Source organism: Tribolium madens, unplaced genomic scaffold (assembly GCF_015345945.1).
Source record: "Tribolium madens isolate multiple individuals breed KSU strain unplaced genomic scaffold, Tmad_KSU_1.1 Scaffold_97;HRSCAF=244;Tcas5.2_LG3a, whole genome shotgun sequence".
In the NCBI taxonomy this organism is placed as follows: Eukaryota; Metazoa; Arthropoda; class Insecta; order Coleoptera; family Tenebrionidae; genus Tribolium; species Tribolium madens.
The window spans coordinates 1,703,312-1,726,856 of record NW_025401069.1 but is presented as its reverse complement, the minus strand read 5'-3'; the positions used below and the strand labels follow the sequence as shown (position 1 = coordinate 1,726,856).

The 23,545-nt window shown below is 30.3% G+C and overlaps 3 protein-coding genes across 9 annotated transcripts in view; all 3 read left to right on the top strand.

The window, feature by feature from the left end:
- The window catches only part of LOC123014660, an 11,027-nt gene extending 5,716 nt beyond the window's left edge, over positions 1-5,311 (top strand). Inside the window, exons 5-8 of the mRNA XM_044413881.1 lie at positions 729-1,354; positions 1,402-1,751; positions 4,599-4,861; positions 4,912-5,311. Coding sequence (XP_044269816.1) covers positions 729-1,354; positions 1,402-1,751; positions 4,599-4,861; positions 4,912-5,311 — 1,639 coding nt within the window. The remainder of the gene's footprint in view (positions 1-728; positions 1,355-1,401; positions 1,752-4,598; positions 4,862-4,911) is intronic.
- A 4,679-nt stretch (positions 5,312-9,990) lies between these two features.
- On the top strand, positions 9,991-19,619 carry LOC123014206 (facilitated trehalose transporter Tret1-like). Of its 7 annotated transcripts, none has more exons than XM_044413177.1 (3): positions 9,991-10,124; positions 14,444-14,541; positions 18,017-19,619. In XM_044413177.1, exons 2-3 carry the CDS (start codon positions 14,445-14,447, stop codon positions 19,366-19,368), a joined length of 1,449 nt encoding a protein of 482 aa, XP_044269112.1. In that variant the 5' UTR covers positions 9,991-10,124; position 14,444; the 3' UTR covers positions 19,369-19,619. The 7 variants fall into 7 exon arrangements, with proteins under 7 accessions (XP_044269112.1, XP_044269120.1, XP_044269118.1 ...); XM_044413183.1 differs by lacking the exon at positions 9,991-10,124 and adding an exon at positions 10,206-10,259; XM_044413178.1 differs by lacking the exon at positions 9,991-10,124 and adding an exon at positions 13,279-13,337.
- A 1,153-nt stretch (positions 19,620-20,772) lies between these two features.
- Positions 20,773-22,741, top strand: LOC123014559. The gene is made up of 4 exons (XM_044413735.1): positions 20,773-20,883; positions 20,932-20,999; positions 21,048-22,590; positions 22,640-22,741. The coding sequence occupies exons 1-4, from the start codon at positions 20,817-20,819 to the stop codon at positions 22,696-22,698; spliced, it is 1,737 nt and encodes a 578-aa protein (XP_044269670.1). The 5' UTR covers positions 20,773-20,816; the 3' UTR covers positions 22,699-22,741.
- Positions 22,742-23,545: the final 804 nt, after the last annotated feature.

Here is a 23,545-nt window from a genome sequence, read left to right as displayed (position 1 = left end):
CTTGGGTTTTCAAAACTAAAATTATTAGAAATTAATATTTAACCAAGCAGGGCTAAACACCAAAAAAAGAAAATTTAACTCAATTTTTTTTTATCTTTTACAAGAGTCGTTTCAACTATCCGGGGACACACTGTATATAAAATGATAGTTGTTATTCCAACAAGAATGACAAAAAATATAGTTACTTGAATCTTATTTTTGAATTAGGTGGTTTGTGAATATTATATTTTGTATTAAGAATCACCCTGTATATCATTTTCACTTATTTAAAATTACACAGTTTTATAAATATGTATGTATTAGTTAAATCTTTGTATGGGCATAAAAATTAAATCAAATGGTAGAGCAAAGTTTTGTTTAATAATTAATTATTTGTTTAATAATAATGTGATCTGAGTTAATTTGTCTGGGGTCAAGTTGCCCTAGCCCGGCCCTGAATAATAAACCATTTTTGAAAAATTGCCAAGTAATTACTAAGGGTTTGGTCTAGTGAACGAATTTTAAAGGAAATCACTCACTCTAACTATCATCAGTATCGATTTATCATAAATCCTAATAAAAGAACTTCAGCTTAAGTTTATAAAGCGAATGCAAATCTTTCAGAACTAGTTCAACTTCTATTCCGTACAGTCACGAAAGCTGTCGCTCTGTGTCCGTAAAATGTGTGTTTTATTTTTATTCACTTAATGACAGGTAAAATCTAGTTCAATTATTGTCAATCTTTCTAGAGAGAATGAAAGACTGTTGACCGATCTTCGGTCAAGATACCCGCCATATCCCCCACAGGAACGCCCCCCTTTAATTAGGAGAAAAACTAATTTAAAACTTGAGGGCGACTTGTATACAACGACCGAAAAAGCCGAAAAATTCATTCAGTATCTCCTCACCAACAAACGACCCATGAGGAAGAAACCCACAACTTTGAAACTAGAAGGCGAGATGAACATAAATACAGAAAACCGCGAAAAGTATGTCCCTTATGAGATCGCTCCAAGACCTCCACTTTGCAAAAAGTTCACAAACCTTCACCTGGAAGGTGACTTGAGTATTCTTACGGAAAAACAGGAAAAGTTTGTTCGATATGACGTCCAGAAACGGCCTCCTCTCACCAAAAAACACACAAATTTGGTAATCGAGGGCGAACTTGATTTACTCCCGGAATATCGGCGGGAATTCATTGAATATAAGACAGAACGGCCGAAATTGGCACTTCCGGTGAATAATTTAAAAACTAACGGATTTTTCGATGTGGTCCCCGACGTTTCGGCCGCTTTTCAGCAACAAATCCACCCCCAAATCCCCAATTTGCGAGGGGGTGAGGGGCATGAAGATATGGCTTTAAAGACAAGGCTTGGTAAGTGGTCACTTTATTTAATTTTTTACTTTTGATTTGATTTTCAGGGCGCACACCTGAAAATAGTTTAGTGCGAGTTGAAGCTCCGATGGAGAGTGAGACTGAAAGTCGAACGCAGTTTGTCGAGAAAGCTTCCTCAAAAAGTGAGCCTGCGAAAATCACTAATCACTTGCATTTGGAAGGAAGAATTGATTTGAACCCTGAATATAGAAATGCGTATATTGACTTTAATAAAGAGGTTTCAGCGCCTCGAACCCGCCGTCGGGGCCCTGAAAGTCACCTGAAAAGTGAAGGGAAGATGGAAATTTCTCCCGAATATAAGTGTTCGTATGTCGATTTTCCGCGGACGCGGCCGCAAGTCAAACGACCTGAAAATAGTCTATCGAGTGAAGGAGAGGTAAATTTCTTTAGTTTTAATTGGTGGATCATTAGTAATGAATTGTGTGTTGCTTAGACATAAATTTCATGAAATTTATAAACATTGATGTTATTACAATAAATTAATCAAAATTCGCGCCTCAAAATAAATGCCAAGTAAGATTAGGTACCTGGAACATGGAAAAAATGACATTTATTTGTTGACATTTGACCTGTCTTATGTGTATGTTAGGAATGATTTTTTGTATGCTTTTTTATAATAATTATTTAAAGGTACAAAAATTTTGCCAATAAAACCCACAAATGACGTTAAACATAGTTTTAATTCAGGATACAGCATTTTTTTGTTTCTTGTTCTACTAGACTGCAACAAAAATTGTAAAATTATTTTTCCCCAGAAATAAATAGGGTCAAAGTGCAAAATTTAAGCACACATAGTTTCAAAATTCTTATACAGCCGCATGCAATGTATTTTGGTAGTCACAAGTCACTAAAAAATATTCTTTTATGTCAAAAATTTTGCAATTTATCCTTTGTGATTGATTTTTTTTTGTCATAAAAAAGTCAAAAACAGTTTAAACTTCGATTGACTTTCTATTATTGCTGATATTATGGCACAAATTTTAAATTATTAAAAAAAAGTTTGTTAAAAATAAACACTGATAACCAAAATATATTGCATGCGACTGTTGATAGTATTTAAAAATAAAACATTTTTTCATGTTCCTGGTATCTTATCTTATTTGGCATTTTTATCTGGGGCGAGAGTTCTCAAAGACATCGTATATTTTGTACTACGCAGGTGCGCCAGAACCCCAGAGAAAAATACCGTGTAAAATAAGATACCAGGAACAGGGAAAAAATGTTAAAAAAATTATCTATAAAAATTTCGAAGTCATGAAGGTTAAATTTTGCACTTTGAAAAATAATTTTCCAAGTTTTTTTGCTACTGTCTATTAGAACAGGAAACAAGGGAGCTGTATCCTAAATTGTGATGGTATTTGTGGTTTTTATTGGCAAAATTTTTGTACAGTTGGTTTCAATAAAAACGGAAAATAGAATTTTCTTTAGATTGAAACAGGTTTTGTCCTTGTCAGTTTAGTTGTCAATTTGTCATCTGTCGCATTCAAATATTTTTTTCTACAATGTCGCACTTAAATGACGAAAGCATCAAATGGAAATCAAGATAATCAATTAGTGGAGTACTTACGGAAAACCCAATGAACAGATTAACTGTCAGTTCTAACTTAACCTTTTAGAATTAAGCCATGGATAAATATAAAAATCTGACGTTTTTATGCTTTGACATTTTCCGATTTTTTTGCAACCAAGTGTACCTTTACTAATTAATTATGTAAAACCATACACAAGATCATCAGTATAATAAAAAAATGTCAAATGTCAAAAAAAATGTCAAAATTTTTTGACAGAGAATTTTTTAAACATTTTTTTCCTTTTCTTAGTATCACATCTTTTCTCACTATTTTTCTCTAGGGCGCGAGTTTTGACGCATCCTCTATAGTATTACATAGTTTGAAAAAAATCAGGTTTTTAGTGTTTTTTTTATTTTTTTTTTTAACAATTTCTACCCTTGTCTAAAAAGTAAAGGGTAATAAAACTAATAAAATTCAGTATAGTTTTAGATTATTATAGCAGCTTGTGTTAGAACATAGTAATTTGCTGTTTCATACTCATCTAGTGACGTAAATGTGGATTTGTCGATAAAGTTCACGATAAAATTCACATCTGCAGAAAAAATATTTTGAATCACTTGTGATAATTTAAGAAAAACACTGATTAAAGTTTTACAAAAATACGTAGTTTTGGAGTAAAATTTGGTAATAAAAATAAAACAAAAAATTACCGACAATTAATAAATAATATCAAATATGTATTAATGTTTTTAATAAATGAGTAGGTATGTTCAAAAAATCTTAAAACATCATCGGTATTTGATGAGGTCCGATAGAGCCGAAACTGATAGTGATAACCGAATAAACAAATAAAAAGTTTGGCGCCCCTAAATTAAAAAGATAAAAGTTTAAATTATTCCTTTGTGATTTATGACATAATATTAATATTAAAATTAGAATATTAACACCTAATTTGCTTAAAATTTAAGAAGACTTCATGAAATAATTTAATTACACATACAGGGTGAATAAAAAGAATGGAACTAAAGGTTTTTTTAATTATTTGCCTAATAATTAATAAAAATTAAAGTACCTACTATATAAAAATGTAATCGTATTTTGCGAATAAAGTTTTGTGTAGTTTTTGGGTTTTGCGATTTTTTTATGTGAATTTTTCTTATAATAATTGAATATAAAGTAAATAGTTGTAATCTTGAGATTGTGTATAGCTTATTTAAAATGGTTTTGTAATGGGTTGCCATTTAAAAGAAATAAAAACTTTGCTGAATTTAAAAACAAAAAAACATTTCGAAAAATTTTATTTTTGATAGAACCTCACATTTTTGTAGTACTTTTATTTATTAATTAGTTTTTCCAAAAAATAAATAATTGAAGTAAAAAATGTTTGGTGTTTGGTGTGTATATTTCTGTTTTCTGAAAAAATCTATTTTAAAATATATTGATGTACAAGTTGAATGACTTTTCATTTTTCTAAAAATTGAAAAATTAGTCAAAACAGATTCTGTTAATATCCAAAATCCTTTTTCTTTTTAAATACAGAAAATTGTTATTAAGTTAAGAATCTCTAATACATATGTTTTACGTACGGTAATAGCCATTTAAACATACTTTACTAATAAAGAATATTACTATTTTCTTTGTAAATTAAACTGTTTTCTGGAATATATGAGTTTTTAATAATAATAGTAGTCAATACAGATTGGAAATTTCAGATCGACCACATGACTGAAAAAAACGAAAAGTATGTTCCTTTTTCCAACGTCCCAAGGACTGGCCCCTTAAAACGGGACACTGAACTGAAATTGGAGGGAAACATTGAGTGCCAACCTGAATACCGAAAAGCCTACATCGATTATTTAATCCGCGAAAGAGTGGACCGCAAATCTAGACCTTTGGACAATTTAGGCCAACCACCACGACGAATAATCGAAACGGAACCGGTCGAAAAAACAGTGATTCATTCCCAAACCCCTGCGTAAGTGAAATTAAAACAGTCAAAAAAATTACTCAAATTTTTTGTTTCAGTGTCAAAGAAGAGCCACCCAAACGCGCTAAAAGCACCCGGAACCGCTCCCTCTCCCAGATCGAAACTTCAGTATTCGGCCCCAAACTCACAGTTCCTGACAAACCTCCGTCAAGGAGCTCTAGTCCGAAACCTCCATCACGGCGAAGATCCCGGACTGTCCCTCGAAACGCTTCAAACTCGTCCGATTCGGACGTTCCTTCACGCAAACACAAAACCTTCGGGAAACCAGTCCTGGTTGAAAATTTGGCAAGTCGGAGTACTACACCCGTTTTGCCGTTGATAGACGTCTCGGCAAGGAATAAATGGATGAGGGATAGTTCGCTCGAATCGTCTTCAGCTTTCGTCGTCTTGGACAAAAATGTCAAGAAGGAGAAATGGACGCCGTGGCAGAATTATTAGGTGCCTTTTGTTGGATCGGATTTTGTAGATCTCAGGTCCTTATAGTGCCATGACTTTGTAAAGATTTTGTTAGAAAAAATAAATAGATCTGAATTAGTCTAACTTCATTTTGCCAAAGCATAAAAAACAGTCAAATATGTTTTATTTAAACGGAAATACCAAAGGAAAAGTTCTAATGATTGATTTATTTTGTTAAAATTGTTACGCCAACACAAAGAGGGTCTAATCAAATTTAAAGACCAAGACAGAAAAAACGGGGATAAATTCATTACCGCTAACAGTTTTTGGAAAGTCTAGAAAAGTGTGAAAGCAGAGGTCATAAAAAGAAGACTACCGTTAAAATTTGGACGTAGTTTGTAATGAATGTTTGCTAAACACGTTGTAATGTTTAGCAAGAAATTGAAATTGATAAAGGGACTAAAAAAGCGACAGTTTTATATCTAAAGCTAAAGAGAAATTTAGAACTCGATTTCAAACTTATTTCAAATAAATTAAACAAAACTCTATAAAAATCAAAAGTTTGAAAACATTTTAACATAAAAACAATTATAATTTTTTAATGAAATTTCTAAAGACATAAGTATAAAAAGTCGTCCACTAATGACTATTGACTTTATTCCTCCACCATTGACCTGGTAATTTTTCCGTAAAAAATCAGATTTTATGCGCGAACATAATTATAGAATAAGATTGAAGAAATCTAGGAAGTGAAACTGAAGATTTTTCGAGATGCAGAGAAGTGTTCAGATGTGTGAGAAAATTTTAATTTTGGTCAATGTTACAAAAAACTGATGAAAAGATCGACATGAAGATTTCTCAAGAATTGGTATTAAAGATTTTTATTTTACAAATGGTGTCAATAAATTCAAGTGTGGAACAGAAATTCTCAAATTAAAAAAGATGGTAATAAAGACTTTTCACAATGTTGGCATGCAAACACAGTTGGAGAAACTAAAAAACTATGCAAAAACATCTGTCAGTTTTAAAAATTCATTAGTCTTTTTTAACAAAACAAAGAAGAAAAAAACATTTACTCATAGGGTTTTTCTTAGCTTATTTCGTTTTACTTCGAATTTTTTCGAAGAAAAGTTCGCAAATATTAAATTTCAAATTGCATATCACTCTAAAGGTCAAGTCCATCCCTTTAGATTGGTCTTTATTTGAAGGAAATCGGCCTAATAGTTATTGAGTAATGATTTTTTGAAGTTAAAGTATTTTAAATTCATTTAAATTAGAAAAAAATTATTTAGTTCAAAGTGTGTGGACTTTTTAAAGTTTTTTTAGTGCATTTGATTTGTCTCACTGAACCGAACAAAATGATACATAATTTGTCAAGTTGTCACGACATGACTTTTTTTTATCGCCCTGTGTAAGCATTCATTTAAGAATAAAAGTTAATTGTTAGATCTTTGAAAACTAAACACTTTTGTTTGTTTGTTTGTTTGTTTTATTTTATTTTATTTTGTATATTTTATAATTGTTAACTGAATGTTTTTTTTTATTTAGGGTTACATTAATTTTTTAATTAATATGAAACACCATTTTCTGTATTTTTTGTAAAGATTCATAACAGTAGTTTCCAACAACATTGTATGTTGCCAGACAATTATTGTTTTTGAATCTTTACAAAAAATACAGAAAATAAATAAATTAAAGGCAATTAAGTTGTAAGGGTGGGTTGCACCAACACTAGTTAAATTTAATCTCGGATTAAATTCATTGCTATTATCATAGTTACAATTGTTTTTAATCAGAGATTAAATTTAACTAATGTTAGTGCAAACCACCCTAAGAAAAATTTATTATCACTATATAGGAAAGATCAATACATGTTAATATCAAATTCTCAAATTATAATCAGGGTTTTTTATTTTTCTTTGTGGTCGTAAATTGTTACTAAATCCCCTTATACAGTATTATCATATTGAATTGTCTTGTTTTAAATTTTTTTCTTGCTGGCTTAAATAATTCTTCAATCTCTACATCTTCTGGTGGTTTTGGTATATTATTTTTTTCTGATTCACAAATTTTACACACTGAGATTCTTCTCCATAAACTTTTTTTTTAACAAATGTTGGTTTACCTATACTTTTCGTTGTGATTTTGCATTTTCTGCAATAATCCATTTATTTCTCTAATTTTATAATGTATATCTTAGAAATAATTTTGATTCGTATTTTAGATTATGAATACATATGGGAACATACTTTGGCAGGTAAATTTAAATTTAAATTACATTTATTACAAGCAGCTCCTCGATATTGATCTGTATAGTGATCTTGATCTCTAACTTTATTATCTTTTTCAAGTTCACTATTACATACCAGGTGAATAAAAAATATGGAACGAAGCGTTTTTCTCGTAAACTAACTACTTTACAAAAAAAATAATTAGTGTAGCGTAAAGTCCAATTAAAATGTGACCATTTATCAAGAATAACATTTTTCGAAATTTCTTTTAGTTTTCGGGTTTTAGAAAAAAATTTTAAATGGCAACCCACCATGATAATTTTTTTAATTAAAGATTATGATCTAAAAATGACCTTTAATTAAATAAAATTGTTTTTTACTTTTTTTTAAATTAATTGTTAAAGTTGCCTTCCGAGCTCATCACGAAGATTTTCCGAACTTAACCGAAGTGGTTGTTTCATGCTTTTCATCATGATTTCTATGCAGGTGCTTTGGGGTGGTTTCGAATGGACTAAAAATAGAAGAAAATGATTTGTATTTACATTTTTTGATCCATCCTGAACCACCCCAAAGCACCTGCACCAAAAACCGGGCACTCCAACGACCAAAGTCATGAAACGACTCCCTCGTTCAAGTTCGGAAAATCTTCGTGATGGGCTCGGAACGCAACTTTAACAATTTATTTAAAAAAAAAGTACTGACCAGAAAACAATTCTGTTTAATTAGAGGTCATTTTTAGATCATAATCTTTAATTAAAAAAAATACCATAGTGGGTTGCCATTAAAAAAAAAAAAAATTTTCCAGAACTCGAAAACTAAAAAAAATTCGAAAAATGTTATTCTTGATAAATGGTCACATTTTAATTGGACTTTACGCTACACTAATTATTTTTTTTGTAAAGTGGTTAGTTTACGAGAAAAACGCTTCGTTCCATACTTTTTATTCACCTGGTATATGGCAAAATTTTCATTGGTCTTGGTCATTGGAATATTTAGTTTTTGTATTGATTATATTTTTTCTAATTTGAACTATAGTAGTTCATTAAACTCATTCATTAAATTTTTCAAACTTCCATTGTTTGTTAAAAATAAATTGTCAGGTGTATCAAAGCAAAAGCTGTTTGGTATGTGTTTGTTAAGAAATGTTGTATTTTTTATTTTTTTAAGAGACATTCAAAATCTAAACTTACAGAATTACAAATATTAGACTACTTTAGTAACAAAAAATTCATTAGCTACCGGACTAAAGATATGTACTTCCTGCTAAAGACGCAAATACCGTTTTAGAAAATGTAACGTAAAAGGGATGCCGTGGCAGAATTCCCTTTGGTTGGCTCAGATTTTTGGTAAATGTTCTTTTATAGTGTCATGACTGCAATATATTAAAAAGCATATTACATGAAAATAAAACTGAATTAGTCTAATTTGTCATTCGTTTGCAACTTTATTCCTGTCATAATAATAAACTATAATTATGACCAACGTAATAAAAAATATTTTTACCTGATAAAACAAAAAAATTAAAGAGAACAATAGGGTCTTAAAATTTTATTTCACATTAGGCAAAACAATGACAAATTTGTTTTTTCTAGAAATATATTTCTTCTTGAATGATTGAAAGTTGGTCAACCACAGAGGTTTTACCTCATGGTAGGGATTTTACCATGAGATGCACTAAGGTCAAGAACCCGTTTGAAATGCAAAACACACAAAAAGATTGCAGCGGAAAACGGGAAATTAGCAAATTAAATCAATATTTCATAACCTGAATAATGCGTAAAAATTGCTGATTTTGTTAGCTACGAAAAGAATTTAATGACATTTCACCAGCCTTGCAATCTTTCTCAATATATTGTTAATGCATTTCCTTTCGCTAAAACGATTAGTTTGACGTCATTTAAATCTATAGCGACAAAATCCCGGTAAAGACACACCTTCCATGTTCATTGTCACGTACATAGGTTTATGAATGAAGATAAATTTGTAAAATGGATCAACAATGTTTACCGTGTCGCGCCCCATTCCTATAATTACTATTTTTTACATACAATTGTAGCGTCTCAAATATTTCCCTTCATAAAAGTGTGTCAACAACAATTACAAACACGTTTGTAGACTTTTCTTCGGAAACGTTTGAAAATTGACCTGGAATTACTTAATTTATGTAACGAGCAGTTGGGTCGTCGAAGATGACCAAAACAAAATGTTTCTGAATTATTCTTTGACACCCAAAATAAAACGACTTCCAGGTACTACATTAATAAATATTGGCTTTGCAAAATTCCGCTTTACGGAAAACCCACGACTGTGACAATCGATGTGGATCTAATTAGAAAAACAAAAAGTCCCTCTTTGCTAAAAATAGATTGTTTAATTAATTGATTTTTACGTAAAAAAAATTTAATTGGCTGCAGTTTGATAAATACGGCATGCCCAAATAATGAACAATCAAATTAATTCAGCATCGGTTTTGAGCTGAAAGCATCTCTGCTTATTTCGTGAATGGCGGGAGAACGATCTGCACGCATAAAGCTTTTCATACATGGACAGGACTGTTAGAAATTATGTGAACAGATCGAGACCAAGGAGGAAGTGTTGAGTGGTTTTTACGTAGTTTTGTGCAAGTAAGTTGTTTATTTATTCACGGAAATAAATTAGGAAGTCATCTTGAATCGCTTATATTTTTTGCTAGTTTGTACAAAATTAGTGACGTGAGTGAAATGTTTCGATTGAATCAATCGTACCGTAGCTTATTAATGGTAAATATTTGCCAATTTTACGTTATCACAATTTACAATGATAATCTGCTTTAACTACTTAATTGCGTTAATTTTCTTGGAGGTTAATTAGTTTATGACTGACCACAAAAACAATTTTGCGTTGTATGAAAAGTAAACTACTTTAAAAAAAAAAAAATTCAAAGAATTTAATATGACACTTTGTAAATTCACTTGCCACACTATTAGAATGTGGAATTTTATTCAAAACGCTCTAAATTGTTTCATAATTGAGAGAAAGAAATGTTTTTGTGTGTTGTGCTTGGAACTACCTAAATATTTTTAGATCAGTATCACAATACAATTTTGTTTTTGCGGATATCTAATCAATTTCACTAAAGTACTCGTTAATAAGTGACAGTAAAGTAATTTCATGATAATATGTGGAAGGACATTGATCCTGAACTTGTTAAATGTCCTTCAATGAAAGATTGGTTTTTGTAATCTGCCAATTTTGTTCGTCATGCTTGTGCTTTTGCTCTAACTCGTCTCCAGACACTGAAGAATTTTAATTGTAAATGGAAATATACAGGGTAGAATGAGCAAAAAGAAACATTAAACATTTTTCTTCTGAAAAACTGATGAATGATAAAGTACATACTATAAAAATGTCATTGTTCTTCAATAATAAAATGTTGTATCTTTTTTTGTATTGGAGTTCTATAAAATTTATTAATTATTTTAAATGGCAACCTGCTATAAAAAATTGAAAAGAAAGTTGTAGAAAAAAAATACAAAAATGTTACTTAAAACATTGTGAAATTAATTTTTTTTACTACTAGCTGTAAAAGTTACCATTATTTGTCGAAAGGTTCTGAAGTTTTTTTTTTCTCTACTAGTAGTCAATAAGCATTTTCATTATGGACCAAGCACTATAATGTATTAGAGGTGGGTAAAAGCCGATGTTGGAGGGTATAAATATTTCTAGAATATTATTATTGAAAACTATTACCATCACAATTAATAACGGAAGTATTTCGTGATTAAATTAATGCAAAATCAAATAAAAAAGACTTAAGTTTTCTCAGTAAAGACATCATAATAACCTCAACTCTAGTACTTTTGTCTATGTCAAAACTGTTATTTTAACAAATATTTCATATTATGAAGTTAAAAAATTTCTTTAATACTTACAGAAGTGTAACTTTTATATACATGGTCGCTAAAAAGTATGGATACAGTTAATTATTATAAAAACTATTCATCAAAACTTATTGAAATTTGGTATATGCTTAAAAGTATTTAAATTCCAAGCCCTCAGATATTTATTACTTCTATTTTCATTTGTTCTGGGGATACAAGGCTAACTTTATCTTTTCAATGGCAAGAAGGGTTAAATTTAATATTTAAAAAAAAAGCATTTTTTTCTGAGTTTTGTGATGTAACACATGCATACCTTATTTAAAAAAAAATATCGAAGTAATTAAATTTTGAAAAATGAAAAATTTTTTAGCCTTGGAAATGTTGTCTTTATTTATCGTTAGCACTTTACCGCCTAAACTTTGACTAGAAAATAGGTAAACTGTCAAATTTCAGTGTGTTTGGCTAAACTGTTCTGAAAATATTTAGCTGTATCCACACTTTTTAACGACCCTGTATAAAACACGGTAGAGAAGATTTTTCTAGTCTCGCATGCTACGCAATTACGCATCTCGGGAAATAAACAGTTCGGCTATAAAAATCTCTTCTCTACCTTGTGATATAATAAACTATTATTTGTAAACAATAGTTTATTTAAAAAACATTTGGTTTCAAACTTTTTACTTACCTCGTATATAGATTTTTTTCATATATTTTTTTTTCGTTTTTAATGAGTCAAATTTCGAAATTTGCAGTGCGTTACTGATAAGTTAATAATAATTAACATTGGACGGCAGGTATTTAGCCACAATAACCGGAAATAAATTCGTTTTTTATAAGTGTCACCTACTTAGGAGTAAGTTGCTGTGATACAAGTATGATTTAGCTTAAAAAAATTAAATATACCAAAGATGAAAAAAGCTGGTGGTTGTTTTTATTCGGTTTCCAGATATTTATTTAAAAATATTGAATCAATTCTACATTGTTAGTCTAAAACTGCACTTTCAATTAATAATAAATACATTGTTGTAGGTTATGACGTTGCGTAATGAAAAAATCCTCACACTTTCATAAAAGTGTCGAAGAGCTAATTGCAATTAAAAACAAGTGCAAGAATAATTGCTGTTATATAACATATTGCTATTGTTTGCATTTTATAACTGTACTAACAACAAACATATATGTTAATTTCATAAATCAATAACACTAATAACATATCAAGGTACGTTATACAATGGCAATAATTAGCAATAAATCATTTTTATTTTGAGGCCCGTGTGTAAAATTTTAATTTTTTTAATAAATATCTAATAAAATATTAACAAACAAAATATTTATTGATCTTCGAGTGGTAACTACAGAAATTTCAGCATATACCACAAAATAGCCAAGCACAAATTACAAAATCAAATAATAATTCTTAATTAATCTTGACCACACTGAAAATGGGTCAGTAATTTTGGGTTTTTCAAATAAAATTGCGACGATTGAGAATTTATTGACATTGACACTGAATGGAATCTTAAAATGGAGTGGTATTTTCAATGTCATTAATAATTTCAAAATGTAAGTGCCATATTGTATTGGAGACAATAACAAGTTTCCCATTTTACTCGTTGTAATAACTAAAGGAAATGTTATTGCAACAATGCTAATGCAGAAAACGTGAGAATTGTATGAAATTAACGAAAATTATTTATATAACGCCATATACAGGTCGTTTCAAAATAAATATTTTTTGTAAAATTAGTGGAATGTAAAGGGGTCATAAAACTAAGACAAAATTTGATTATTATCTCTAAAATCAATAAGAAACAATAAAAAAAGATAAAGCTATCCAAGAAATATAATGTGGTTTAATTTTATCTTCTAGTAATCAATAGATTAAATATTTGTGTCAGCTAGAAACAAAATAAGATGTTGCAATAGAGTTTAATGTGTTCATAGAGTCATATCACAGCGATTTCAAATTGTTTCAGAGTGAGTATCGAAATTTGTATTTTTTCACTGTAAACATATAAATTCACTGACTTATCGTCGGAATATTTTACTGACGTTAAAAATGAACTTGTCACACTAAAAATGGTAATTAGTGTTATTTCTCACTTTTTTAAGTGTCGTTTTAGAGGTTTAGTCATAGTTGTCTTAGGTGATACTACTCGCAAATATCACAAAATGTTGTTTGAAGTTTGATTTGAAGTAAGTTGAAATAAAAGTAACACACCGGGAAAAGTGAAGAAATAATTAAATGAAAACAACAAAAAATTGTAGTGCGAAATAATAAGTGATTATGTATTATATGTTTGTTATTTTGTTTAGAACGATACGAAATTCTTAATTATTGACATGTTTTTTAGTACTTTTTGCTAACAATTCTATAATACAAACATTTAACATTAGTTGCGACATTTAAATATGAAAAATATTTATTCATGAAGACCTACGTAAAATTAAATTAGCAACAACCATCCAAAACTTGCCAACTTTACAAAAAAGTCAAATTTTTAGCAGACAAAACCCATCAGACCAGTTTTTTGCTTCAAAATCTTTATAATCTTATTGTACTCGTATTTTGTAACCCATTCGACCATAAACACATAACAAATATAATATAAAATCTAATCCTACCGTGAAATTGCTCAGAGTTTAATAAACGCTTCTAAAAATTTAATGGAACTTAATTCATACTTTAAGTCCAGAGAGTAAAAATATTTGTTATTGTTCTGTGCTATCAGAGGTGTGTCAAGTTTTGCGATAAATTGTTGTTGATTTAGAACATTTTCATGTTTTATGAATGACAGCTCAGTTATTTATTACATTCATTAAAAACACTCTAATTAACATGGAAGTAGTTGAGATAGAGATGATTGATTGAATATAAACCATTTTTTTAATCGCGTCATATTAAGATTATTTAAAATACCGTGTAAGCCACAAGAATTATTTTATCGTTTATTGCAAAATAAATTTCGATAGAGATAATGAACTTCTCAATGAAATTGATAACAAAATAGTTAATGGTTAATAAATAATTAAATAGTTTTCCAATTGTGATAAGTAGTAGTACTTTAGTCCCTTGTTTACAGAATGGCTGAAAAAACTGGTGTTAGTACCAATAATCTTGTCGAAGCAGGTCACTATGGCAAGTCTAAGAAGTTGCCCCAGTACATTGCTGCTCTCTCAGGTAAGATGTTTAAAAAGTTATTTGATATTAATTTAATTAAATAAATATACAAAATATGTTTAATCTTTCGTTGTCATTCAGAAATGAAATTTTGACTTTTTAGAAAATTAAAATTTTATATGATTATTATTATTTCATCCAATATCAGCATAGAAAAAGCACAAAGTGAAAGTGTAAATTTGCATTTATTAAAAACCCTTTTTTTCTATGTATAAAATTGTCTCAAATTTTTATAATAAATAATTATTTATTTTAATAGATAATTTAAAAGGCTTTCTAAGAAGCTACAGCATGTTACTTTTGTACTAGAAAATAGAGTACATACAATATTTGTTATAAGAACATCAAAAAAGACACCAAATTTTTAAAATCACCTGTTTTTACATATCTGGAAAGTATCTTAACATACCACCAAAAACTGAGAACATAAAAAATCACAAAATAAATACCCTAATATTTATACACTCCAAAAAATTACTATTTCAATAAAAACTGACCATACTAAAATCATAATTAAAAATATTTTCTTGTTTTTTGACACCCTAAACTGGCTTTTTACTTCTGAACCAGGGCACTTTAAAAACCAAGTAGAACTCATTGAAAATAAACCTCTAATATTATAACTGAGAAAAGTCAAAATCCTCAATTTTTCAGACTCTGGCTTTTTTTCTAGGCCAAGGCAAAATTACTGAAAATATGTGACAAGAAATAAAAATGTATACCTTTGAAAGCTAGACAAATTATTATTGTTAAGATTCAGAATGTAGCTGGATATATTCTGACAATTATTAAAATAAAAATAGAAATTAAAAAAATCTTAAAATTACCAAAACGGATTAAAAATTCTTAGGGTGGGTTTTCAGAAGCTGAATTAAATATTTGATTGCAATTAAATTTAATTCATTACGTGATTGGTTGAATTTTGATGAACAACAACAACATTTCAGGATTTTGAAGTTAAATTTGATTTAATTCACCTTCTGTAAACCCATCCTTACTAAGATTTAACTTTTTATCATGTTATTTTAATTTAATTTCTTATAAAAGCTGATTGTACTAAACGGACAGTTAATAGTAACAGCAGAGCTACATTTTAATTTAAGTAAGTTTTTGAATCATTATGTTGAACAAGATAAAAAATGTAGAATTTTATATGAAAGTAATAATTATTTACAAATGTAAGGCGGTTAAAAAAGCCTTAAAGACTGAGGAAGCTGTTTAATCATTCATTTATTCCACCTCGTGGATCATAAACCACCCGTTGACACTCGTGTTTTAATAATCCTCTCGTGAAATAAAACGTCCGATTTACACTCAAACTCGTCGAATAAATAACTATTTATTATATAGCTGTTTTTAACATTAGATATATTAGATTACATTAGATTATAAGAGGCAAATAATATACGCAACAGAAGTTTGAAAACTGAGGAAATAACCGAGTTCAGCTAAGTTCAATATTGTTCATAACATAATAATCTGCTAGGTATACTACGTATATTACAAAAACAAAAAAAAATGTTTAAACGACGCCGGCAGTTACTATGATCGGCCGTTAAAAATCACAGTTTTTTTAATCACGCCCTACACCATAACAACGGTAACATAAAACTAATACAGGGTTAGTCACGAGAGGGTTATTTCTGAATTTGTTTTTGACGCAACCCATTATACATATTGCAACAATTTATTGATTCCAAATTTTGAAAATAATTATAACTAAATCCACGATAGCTGTTATTAGTCTTGTCTCTTCGACATTAAAGCAAAAAAATCATCTCTCAAACGATGCGACATGGTTTGTTATCGTTTACCAACCGACTAGGCGCATGTTTAGAAATCGATGGTAGACAGTTCAAACACCTTTTACATTAACTTAACTTGTTAATTTATTTGTTGAATTTTGATTAAATATATGTTATCTGTCAATCTGACATTTCTGGCAAATCTATCCAACTTACTTTGAAAATTGGTATTGTTGGTTGCGGCAAAAAAAATTTCAGAAATAACGCTCCCGTGAATAACCCTGTATATTTTAAATTATTAAATTCAATTTAATTATTATTTTTGTTATACTATGTTGTTATGGAGTGAATAACATTCAACAATCGTTAACCCAATCGTTAATATATCTCTAGCATCTTAGTAACTGAGCTACTATTAAAAGGTTTTAACAGCTTGCTTTTTGACAATTTGGATAGTTTAAACCTTAAATATTAAATATTTTCAAAATTAAATAGTTATTTATTTTGTACTCAATGTTAAAAAGTGCTTTCATCAAGTAATTTCAGTAAATAAAGTAGTCTTTTATCGTCTAGTGAAATAAAGTAATTTTTATCTACTGTTTAGATTTAAGAAATTCTGGTAGGTAAGTACAAAATAAAACGAAATATTATACACGACGATAAAGATTGTTTATCTACTCGTTAAAAAAAGTCCACTCGAAGTCGTCTCGAGTGTTTTTATATAAGCTAAATAAATTATTTTGATTTGTTGTCATTTTTTCTCTAGCTATCAGGACAAAAATTACAAAAACCGTAAATGAGGTTAGTTGCCTAAGGCCCGTTTTACATTTTTATGTCAGTCGAATGACAAATCGTCCAAAATTCCGTGTCCGCCAGTGTATAAAATTCTAGTTTTTTTTATCTTGTTTAACATAATGATTCAAAAACTTACATAAATTAAAATATAGCTCTGCTGTTACTACTAACTGTCGTTTCGTATTGAGAAATGCCAAACAATTGTCAGAACTTTCTTACACAGGAAAAAAAAACGTAAATTTTGACAGTGTCGAAGAATAATAGTTATTTATTCCACGAGTTTGAGTGTAAATCGGACTCTTTATTTGACCGAGTGGATTTTTAAACCACGAGTGTAACGAGTGGTTACCATCCACAAGGTGGAATAAAGCGTCCGATTTACACTCAAACGAGTGGAATACAACATTTTATTCTTCGAATTAGAGTCAACAAGGCTTAAACTTGCTTTAAATCTGTTAAAAATATTTTGACGTTTCGTATTGTGAAGTGCCAAACAGTTGTCAAAACTTCCTTACACGGGAGAAAAACCGTAAATTTTGACAGTGTCGAAGAATAAAAGTAATTATTTCATTAAGCATCCGCCATTTGTAAAATAGTTAATTTTAATTTTTTAGTTCTTAATTTGCAAAAAGAGAAAACGTATTTTTAGCAAACTACAAAGTAGATACTAAATAGTACTGAATTGTTCTTATTTATGGAATTAAAAAGTACTTAAATAAAATATGAAATGGTTATGTGTAGCTTAAAAAGATGTCTAGTAGTTTTCAAAGAAAACAAAATCACCACTTATGTAGACAACTTCTCTTAATTTTTGAAATCTGCAACCTTCTATACTTATTATAACATTTTTGCTTTCTTTTTGGTTTAATATGACAACAAATTTATCAAAAAGCACTTAACTGGAACACCTTATAAAACTGCGCAATTTTTTACAGTATGTATGGGCTCAGTGGCGGCCGGCACCGTTCTTGGCTGGACTGGCAACATTACCAAAGAAGACCTCGCAAAAGGCGAACTCAACGACATCCTGGTGGACCCCGACAACGAATACGGTTGGATTGGCTCCTTTAGCACCCTCGGCGCCCTCTGCATGTGCTTCCCCATCGGTTTTATCTGCGACCTCATCGGTCGTAAACTCGCCATGCTGCTCACCATCATTCCCTTCAGTATCGGCTGGCTCTTGATCATTTTCGCCGACTCTACGGCGATGATTTTCGCTGGGAGATTCCTCACAGGCCTCGCCGGAGGCGCATTCTGCGTCTCCGCCCCCATGTACTCCAGCGAAATAGCCGATAAAGACATCAGGGGGGCTCTAGGGAGCTATTTCCAACTACTCTTAACTGTCGGAATCCTTTTCGCCTACCTCTTGGGAGCGTTTGTAAAACCCCAAATTGTGTCGATTATCTGCGCTTGCGTTCCGTTGGTCTTCGGAGTGGTGTTTTTCCTCCAGCCGGAAACTCCGGTCTACAGTTTGAAGAAAGGAAACGAAGAAGCGGCTATTAAAGCTTTGAGGAAACTCAGAGGAGATGAATATAACGTTGAAGCCGAAGTTGCGGATATCAAAGCTACCATTGAAAAAGCTGAAAGAGAAAAAATTCCTCTTCTTCAATCTTTGGAAACAAGAGCGGCGAAAATATCGCTTCTCATTTGCTTCGGTTTGATGTTTTTCCAGCAGTTGGGAGGCATCAACGCTGTTATTTTTTACGTAGGGACCATTTTCGAAGAAGCTGATTCAGGTTTGTCTGCTTCTGATGTCACAATCCTCGTTGGTGTAATGCAAGTCATCGCAACTTTTGTCTCTTCCCTCGTCATTGATAAATTTGGTCGGAAAATTCTTCTTCTGATTTCTGGTTTCATCATGGCAATTGCTGGAATTCTTCTTGGCATTTATTTCTCATTAAAGGACAATGTTAGTGGTATTGGATTTCTTCCAATTTTGGGTGTTTGTATTTTCATTATTGTGTTTTCGCTGGGATTTGGACCAATTCCCTGGATGATTTCCTCGGAAGTTTTTCCAGCAGAAATCAAAAGTAATGCCAGTTCAGCTGCTGGAACTTTTAACTGGTTTTTGGCTTTTCTTGTAACCAAGTTTTATGGCGATTTGGCCAAAGAGATTGGCACAGATGTTACGTTTTATATTTTTTCGGGTGTTTCATTGGTCGGAGTTGTATTTATTTTCTTTATTGTTCCCGAAACGAAAGGCAAAACTTTGGATGAAATTCAGAGAGAACTCAACGGAGAGAAAACTGTTGCGCGAGGAATTGACAATGAAGGATTTAATAGTTAGTTTTAGTTGTAAGTAAATAAAGGTATTTTTTATAAAGTACTGAACTCAATACTTGTACCCTAGTTATTTATTAATTATGACATAAAATAACGCAAGTACTTGATATTTGTATTATACTATCTCCATTTGTTTTGTTCAACAAAGGACCAACTACATACTATATTTTTCTAGTCAAGTTCTGTCTTAATTAATACCAGCAATAAATATTGTAATGTGCAAAACTTTATAGAAATAAACGATATTTATACGTATGTTATTGAGTTTTTCTCTTGCAAATGAAAAATTAATGTTAAAAAACGGATAACAATGTAAAATGTAATAAACACAATTAAAACTTAACAAAACTATAAAATCAAATAGAAATACAGAGTTTTCAAAAAGTGTAAATCAATTTTATTTTGCAAAAACTTATTAAAACTATGAGTATATTAACTATTTGAACTACTTCAACAAATTTATATTTGCAATAAAAAAGCAATTTCTTTGTCTACTTTAATTTTGACCAATTTTGGTTTTTCATTTTTTGTATTGTATGCGCAAAAATTCTTACTTTGTCAAACGTAACAATAGTTATTTCGAATTTCGAGAAATTCGAGAAATTAACGATATTTATTGAGTTCCATACAAAACCAACAGGTTAAATTAATAATAACATAAGAAAATGATAAATTTAGCAAAATATTTAGTTCATACAGTTACTCAATTCACATTCAAGGGCTTATAAACAGATGCTTTTTAAATGTGATTTTAAAAACCATTCTTCGTTGGAGGCAAGTAACTGAAAATACAAATAAAATAAGTAATTTTTAAATAAAAATTTAACCCCAACAACTGGTTGTCCAAAACAAATTGGAACTGTTTTCTATAATAACTTATGACGGTTTTTTTTTCCTTTTTGGAAAAGTTATCAAGTTATCAATTTAGAGAACTAGTTGATGGAAGATATGAATACATTGTTATTAAAAAAATACTTATTGTATTTGTATTTTCAGTTTTTTCTCGCATCTCGAAAATTTCACTATACAAATTTGAAAAAAAATGTACTTCTTGTTGGATCGTCTCGGTATGAAAACAAACACAATTCGTGTTTGTGTTTAAAAAACTATAATTTTCTTAGATTTTTTTTATTAAAACTAAATTTTGATAAATATCCGAACTAAATAGTGTAATTTTTATTTGTTGTTGTCGCATGCTATTTCTGGCACAGATATTTTAAATTCTGCGTCGCAAAACAAACGTAATTCTAGCTCAATTATAGCATTTCAGAGATAAAAAGGAATGCTATTTTTTATCTAATATTATGCATAGATTTGTCCGATTAAAATTTGCCTACATTTAAAATGTTTTAAATATTTCTCATTCAAATATTTTTCTGTTGACTCGTTCTATTTCTATATAAACACACCGGAGCATATTTTTTGTAGTACAAATTTAAATGTTAGTACAAAATGAAGCGATATATCAGACTAGTCCCGTTTTTAACTCTATTATTATTTAATGACACTTTTGCTCATGGTGAGTATCCAATTATTCCTTTGCAAATTTCTCTAGTGCAACTTTTAGATCACTCAAAAAATCGCCAACACTTGGGAAAAATCAACCGCTCACATTTTGAAAAAAGAGACCAAACTGTATGCCAACGTGAAACAATGTAAAAAATATTGACTTTATAATTTCAGTCAGAAACCGAACCCAGTCTCACGATTACCATCACAGCAAGTATTTTTCTTGCTCTAAACGAATCTTCAGAATCTGCAGCTGTCTTCGATTTCAAATCGAACATCAGTGCTGTTATTAATTCCGACTCTGTGATACTTATTAACTACGAAAACGGATCAGGAGTTTATCTTTCCCAAAGTTTGTTTAACAGTCGCGACAATTTCGAACAATTTTTTCGAAATTTGAATTGTTTAAAACAGCTTTATCAAAATGGTGAACGAAACGGAGTTCCATTTAATGTTACTTCAGCCAGTTCAGACGTTTCTAAACGAGTTTCGCAAATATTAAATTCCTTGGGTGAGCATTCATCGCCATCTGAAGCTCCCGAAAACTACCAAAAGCTCTCCCAATCCGTGTCGGACATTTTCCAGAATTCCCTCAGCGGTTTTGTTAAAATTATAAGCGACACAAGTGCAAACTACAGAGGGGATTTAAACCCACTTGTTGCCATTTTTCAAGGATTACAGAGCTTCTTCAGTGGCCTTTTAGATTTATCAAATCGAAATTTTAAACTAGATTTGTCGAAACTTCTAAACCAGCCTTCAGGTCTTCACGTTTTAAATAATCTCCTAGAACAGGTAGCTTCTCACATCAATGTTGGGCAACTCCTCGGTGATCGTTTAAACTCCCCAGAAAACCTTTTCCCTCTATTGAACCTTCTCGGGGGTAACAGTACCGAAGGTTTGAATGGTTTTATCCACGTCATTTATGAAGTCATAAACTTGAACCAGAATCATAGCAATGTTCAACAACTCGTCTCCAGTTTGCTTGAATATTCGGGGAATTCCAGTAACGGCAATCAGGGTCAACAGTTCTTGTCAGCTCTCCAAAATCTCCAAAACACGATCCAGAAACTCAATTTGGGCAATTCTTTCCAGTTTTTGTCACATCTTGCACAAAATACCAATAGTAGTGACAGTAGTAACATTTCCCGTATTGTTTCAACTCTTCTTCACTTCGATCCCCAAAACCCCATAAATCCAATTGTAGCTATTTTACTTTCAATGCGACAAAGAGTGTCTCCTGAAGAATCCATTCCTGAACTCTTCGAACAGTTAATCTCGCGATTAAACTCAACAAATGGTCGTCATTGCATCTCTAACATTTTCCCAAATCTCAACATCACAAATGGTTCTGACGGGATTGAAAATTTAATTCTTGTTGGGTTTCATATTCGAAATTTTATTCTCCAAGGAATTGAAAATTTTTGGACTAACATGGCTGATTTTTGGTCACACATTCCGATCATTGGCAGGTTTTATGAAGCTATAGATCGGGCTTTAGCACTGTTTACGAAAGGAGCAGTTCAGTTGAACAAACTTTTCGAATCACAAGTTGCTAGACCTAGAATTGAACGTATTTTGGGTTTTTTGAGAGGAATAGCAAATAGGGAAGAGAATTCAAGCGAAAGTGGAAGTCAAGGCGTTTTGGGGAATTTTATTAAACCGATTCTTAATCAAGATAAACATAAAAATGGCCATAAAGAACGGCACCATTTTAAAGGTGAGAAAAAAAAGTGAAATTATTTGTTTAAATAGTAATTTTCTTCCAGATAGTAGCAAACACAAGCAAATGAAAGATAAACATCGTTTGGAGAAGCAAAAACATTGATTTAAAAATTAAGAAAATAAATAAATTCAAAAATGGTGATTTATTTACCTTGTTTTTTTTTTTATTTGTAAACTGGCTATTTTTGTTTCAAACGTAAAAAACTGTTGCCAAAATAACTCAGTTTAAAGCACAAAATTTAAGTCAATCAAATCTTTCAAATTTCTTGGATTCATCAAATCAGATTCAAATTATAATTCGTGATAATTCAACACGTGTGCAAATTATTATCGATCATTTCCTCGCTTGCTGGTTGGATGAATCTCAGAAATTTGAAAGATTTGATTGACATAAAACAAAAATTTAATAAATATTTTCTTTTTTATAATAAAAATATTGTTTTTATAAATTGTGTTTGGGAAATAGTCTGCAAAATACCCCTCGTACATGCCAAATTGATTCTAATTTTGTCTCGTGCACTTGACAAAATTACCGACAATTTGGCATGCACTCGCGATAATACTAGCTTTAAAAATACAAAAAAGCAAGATATACAAGTAATAAATTAATGCCGTTTATGTAATGTAATACCACTGCTCAAGTTAATTTCTGATCATATGATTCGTTAAAAAACAGCTATTTAGACTTTTAGAAATGTTTTTTTTTTCAAATACGACAAAATAAAAAAAATATGAAAAATAAGTTAAATCGAAAAAAACAATCACAAAAGACGAAGTTTTTATTAAAAAATAAAACCCAAACGGATGAATTAAGACGAAATTTAAACCCTGTATAAAATCAAGCCGTTTTAGTTTCCATTTAGAGTTTGATTTTTCAAAATTTGTTGAAATAAAAAGTTCTAGTTAAATTATAAGCCAGTTTTTATTAATCTTGATGTTTTAAGTTTTTC

Excerpts from the sequence above, each read along its gene's own strand:
- LOC123014559 (XM_044413735.1), top strand. The coding sequence starts at position 20,817 with ATGAAGCGATATATCAGACTAGTCCCGTTTTTAACTCTATTATTATTT. Across the intron at positions 20,884-20,931 it reads TAATGACACTTTTGCTCATG|ATCACTCAAAAAATCGCCAA; the intron begins GTGAGTATCCAA and ends TGCAACTTTTAG. Across the intron at positions 22,591-22,639 it reads AGAACGGCACCATTTTAAAG|ATAGTAGCAAACACAAGCAA; the intron begins GTGAGAAAAAAA and ends ATTTTCTTCCAG.
- LOC123014206 (XM_044413177.1), top strand. The coding sequence starts at position 14,445 with ATGGCTGAAAAAACTGGTGTTAGTACCAATAATCTTGTCGAAGCAGGT. Across the intron at positions 14,542-18,016 it reads GTACATTGCTGCTCTCTCAG|TATGTATGGGCTCAGTGGCG; the intron begins GTAAGATGTTTA and ends AATTTTTTACAG.